This window comes from Nicotiana tomentosiformis, chromosome 7 (assembly GCF_000390325.3).
Source record: "Nicotiana tomentosiformis chromosome 7, ASM39032v3, whole genome shotgun sequence".
Lineage (NCBI taxonomy): Eukaryota > Viridiplantae > Streptophyta > Magnoliopsida > Solanales > Solanaceae > Nicotiana > Nicotiana tomentosiformis.
This window is the reverse complement of record NC_090818.1, coordinates 16,896,616-16,901,574: the sequence shown is the minus strand read 5'-3', so window position 1 is coordinate 16,901,574 and position 4,959 is coordinate 16,896,616. Positions and strand designations below refer to the sequence as shown.

Genomic DNA, 4,959 nt, shown 5'->3' with positions numbered 1-4,959 from the left:
GTAATAGTAATAATAATAATAATAATAATAATAATAATAATAATAGTTATAGTAATAGTAATAGTAATAGTAATAATAATAATAATAATGCTAATATTAATAATATTAATAATAATAGTAATAATAATAATAATAATAATAATAATAGTAATAATAATAATAGTAATAATAATAATAATAATAATTATAATAACAATAATAATAATAATAATAATAATAATAACAATAATAATAATAATAATAATAATAATAATAATAATAATAATAATAATAATAATAGGAATAGAGGTAAGACAGGTAAATCATATCAATAATTGAAATTATTTCAGCAGTCACACCCATCTATTTCTTTTCTCATTCTGTTGCGGCGTGCAACTCGTTCCCCCAATATAATCCTTCAATTAAATTCTGCGACGTGCAACCCGCTCTAACAATATAAACTTAAAATAAAATTCATTGTGGCGTGCAACCCGATCCCCCAATATTTCATTTTCATTTTCGTTGAGGCGTGCAACCCGCTCTAACAATATAATTTAACAACACTTAAATGTAAAACTACTTCAATGAATACCACAATTAATAAGAAATTATTAGGCAATAAAGCATACAATAATTATGATTTATTTAGGAAACAAGTAATGACATGTAGCAATTAATTGTGAAAATCGGGGAGAAAATATGCAATTTAATATTTAATACGCTAAATGTCAAGTAGAAATTAAGACACATAATTCAAATAAGCATGTAGCAATTATAGCATGGATTCAAGACATAATATTGGACAAGGAATATAAGAGAAATAATTAATATAATAATTAATTTATGATTTAAAATAATTTATGATTTTTAGACAATTATGCAAACAATCAATTTGACGACATATAGGCACTCGCCACCTTGCCTATATGTCATTACACATGAAATTCACGTATCAAATAATCCAAGGGTTCTATTCCCTCAAGTCAAGGTTAACCATGACACTTACCTTATTTTGCAAATTTCAAGTGATCACTCGACCACGGCTTTTCCTTTCGAATTATCCTCCAAACCAATCAAACCTAGCAAATTATTTACCAACAATTCAATTTGAGCTTTAGAAATTATTCACAATTCGAAAGAGACTTAATTTAAGTCATTTTCGAAAAAGTCAACAAAAAGTCAACGTGGGCTCACTTTTCAGAACCCGACAAAAAATTACGGAATCCGGACACCCGTTCTGATACGAGTTCAAACATACTAAAATTATCGAATTCCGACATCGAATTGTCTTTTAAATCTTAAATTTTTGTTTTTGGAAAGTTTTACAAAAATTCAAATTTCCTCCATCTAAATCTAAAATAAACGATGAATATAAACATGGATTTATAAAATATAATCAATATAGGATAAGAAATACTTACCCAGTTCGAATTCGTGAAAAACCACTTTGAAATCGTCTTTCTCGAGCTCTAAATCGCGAATATGAAAAATGGGTTGAAATCTCATTTTCAGAGCTTAAATTCTGCTGTACAGGGATTTACTCATCGCGATCGTGGGAATCCATTCGCAATCGCGTAGAACAATTTATGACCAGTTCAATTTTACCCTTCGCGATCGCGGGAATGTCTTTGCGATCGCGAAACACAAATTGCACAGGCTGCCAATTTGCACTACGCAAACGTGACATCTCATACGCGAACGCGAAGAATAACCCTTCAGACCTTCGCCATCGCGGACCGTTTCATGCGATCGCGTAGCACACATTTGAGTGCCCCAGCTTCTTCCTCATTTCCTCATCGCGAAGGCGATCAACATTACGTGTTCGCGATGGACTGGGAGCCAACCTTCTGCGATCGCGTTCCTCTCTTCACGAACGTGAAAAGTAAAAATTATATGCTGAAAGGTGCTATTCGAGGATTCAGAACACGAAAATGAATGTTTAAAATTAAAGATGACATATTGGGTCATCACATTCTCCATCTCTAAAACAAACGTTCATCCACGAATGGAATTAGAAAATTTCCTGAGCTGCTGAAAATGTGTGGATATCTACTCTGCATGTCCGACTCGGACTTCCAGGTAGAAGCTTCCACCGGATGACCTCTCCATTTCACCCAAACTGAAGGATAACTCCTAGACCTCAATTGTCGGACCTGCCAGGCTAGAATAGCTACCGACTTCTCCTTATAAGTCAAATCCTTATCCAATTGGACTGAGCTAAAATCTAACACATGGGATAAATCACCATGATATTTCCAGAGCATAGACACATAGAACACTGGATGAACTGTTGATAAACTAGGTGGTAGTGCAAGCATGTAAGCTACTTCACCCACCCTTTCAAGAATTTTAAAGGGTCAGATATACCTAGGGCTCAACTTGCCATTCTTTCTGAATCTCAGTACACCTTTCATAGGTGAAACCCGAAGCAATACTGTCACGATCCAAAACCAACCGTCGTGATGGCGCCTATCCTGAAACTAGGCAAGACAATTACTCAACTATTCTAACATAACCAAAAACTTAAAAAAAAATAGAAGCAGTTAATATTTAAGAAAAACCTTTGAAAGCAGAAATAAATACGCAACCCAATACAATCTCTCCCAAAATCGGGGTGTCCCCGAGTATGTGCATCTATAACGGAAGATAGTCTAATACAATGTCTAAAGAGTAAAAACTAAAATACAAGTAAAGATAACGAAGGATGGTCAAGGTTTGGGAACGTCATGCGGCTACCTTAGGCCAGTCTTCATTCAGTGCACTACGAGCGCAGAGTTCTCACCATGCATCGTCCGCTCAGGCTTCTACAGGTAATTCCTCGGGTTATCAGGGGCAGCAATTCCTTCATAGGAGGGGTTGTTTCGAGTGCAGAGAGTTTGGTCATTTCAAGAGAGATTGTCCTCGGTTGTTGAGTGGGGCTCCACAACAGAGTTCTCGTCCGAAGACACCAGCACCAACAGTTACACCACCCGCCCAGCCAGCTCGGGGTGGGACTCAGCCAGTCGGGGGTCGCCCAAGAAGGGGAGGCCGTTCAGGTGGCGGTCAGGACCGATTCTATGCTATTCCTTCTAGACCAGATATTGTTGCTTCAGATGCAGTGATCACATGTATTATCTCAGTTTACCATAGGGATGTCTCTGTATTATTTGACCCTAGTACCACTTATTCATATGTATCATCGTATTTTGCTCATCATTTGGATATGCCCCATGAGTCCTTAGTTTCACCTGTTCGTGTATCTACACCGATTGGCGATACTATGGATCGTGTGTATCAGTTATGTGTGGTAACTATTGGGGGACTGGAGACTAGAGTTGATCTCTTATTGCTTAGTATGGTTGATTTCGATGTAATCTTGGTTATGTATTGGTTGTCTCCAAGTCATGCTATTCTTGACTATCACGCAAAAACTGTGACATTGGTGATGTCGGGGTTTTCGAAAGTCGAATAGAGAGGTTCTCTAGACTATGTTCCCAACAGAGTAATTTCTTATTTAAAGGCCTAACGCAAGGTTAGGAAGCGATGTTTGTCATATTTGGCCTTTGTGAGAGATGTTGATGCAGATACTCCTACTATTGACTAAAGCCCAGTATTGGTGTTGCCTACAGGTTCGGGGTCTTCTACTGGGTATTGTGACATGTCGCGTATTGGTCTCAGTGTAGTGCTGACGCAAGACAGTAGGGTGATTGCCTATGAGTCCATACAACTAAAGGTACATGAGAAGAATTATCCGATCCACAACCTCGAGTTAGAAACTATTATTCATGCCTTGAAGATTTGGCGGCATTATTTGTACGGTGTCCATTGTGAGGTTTATACCGATCACCGGAGTCTACAACATCTGTTTAGATAGAAGGATCTTAATTTGCGGTAGCGGAGGTGGTTGGAGTTGCTTAAGTATTATGACATCACCATTCTCTATCATCCCGGAAAGGCCAATTTGGTGGCTGATGCCTTGAGTCGTAAGGCGGAGAGTTTGGGTAGCTTAGTGTACTTACCGGTAGCAGAGAGGCCTTTAGCCTTGGATGTTCAGGCCTTGGCCAACCAGTTTGTCAGATTGGATATTTCCGAGCCGAGCTGAGTTTTGGCTTGTGTAGTTTCCAAGTCTTCTCTTTATGATCGTATCAGAGAACGTTAATATGATAACCCTCATCTGCTTGTCCTTTAGGACACAGTTTAGCACGGTGATGCCAAGGAAGTCACTATTAGGGATCCGGTGTCGGTTTCTGGTGGGTTGGTTTGAACTGGGAGAGACTAGGCTATTGGGTACTGATTTGGTTCAGGATGCTTTGGAAAAGGTTAAATTGATTCAAGAGCGACTTCGCATGGTGTAGTCTAGACAGAAGAGTTATGTCGACCGGAAGGTCCGTGATGTGTCTTACATGGTTGGGGAGAAGGTTCTGCTCAAGATTTCACCCATGAAAGGTGTGTTGAGCTTCGGGAAGAAGGGCAAGTTGAGCCCTAGGTATATTGAGACATTTGAGGTGCTTAAGAAGATTGGAGAGGTGGCTTATGAACTTGTATTGCCGCCTAGTCTATCGATTGTTCATCTAGTGTTTTATGTATCTATGCTCTGGAAGTATATCGGGGATCCGTCTCATGTTTTGGATTCCAGCACAGTGCACTTGGATGGTAATTTGACTTATGATGTGGAGCCGGTGGCCATTTTAGACTGGCAGGTTCGAAAGTTGAGATCAAAGAACATAGCTTCAGTGAAAGTGTAGTGGAGAGGACAGCCAGTCGGAAAAGCTACTTGGGAGACTGAGCGGGAGATGCGGAGAAAATATCCACACTTATTTGAGGCTCCAGGTATAATTCTAAACCCGTTCGAGGATGAATGTTTGTTTAAGAGGGGGAGAATGTAACGACCCGGCCGGTCGTTTTGAGTATTACAACCCCATTCCCCCATTTACAGTTTTGAGTATTATAACCCTGTTCCCCCATTTACAGTTGTTATGCTTTACAGTTCTGCCACTCGCG

General features: G+C 39.0%; 1 protein-coding gene across 1 annotated transcript; it reads left to right on the top strand.

Moving 5' to 3' along the window:
- The first annotated feature begins 2,683 nt into the window (after positions 1-2,683).
- On the top strand, positions 2,684-3,430 carry LOC138895301 (uncharacterized). The gene has a single exon (XM_070179978.1). It carries the CDS (start codon positions 2,684-2,686, stop codon positions 3,428-3,430), a length of 747 nt encoding a protein of 248 aa, XP_070036079.1.
- The last annotated feature ends 1,529 nt before the right edge of the window (positions 3,431-4,959 follow it).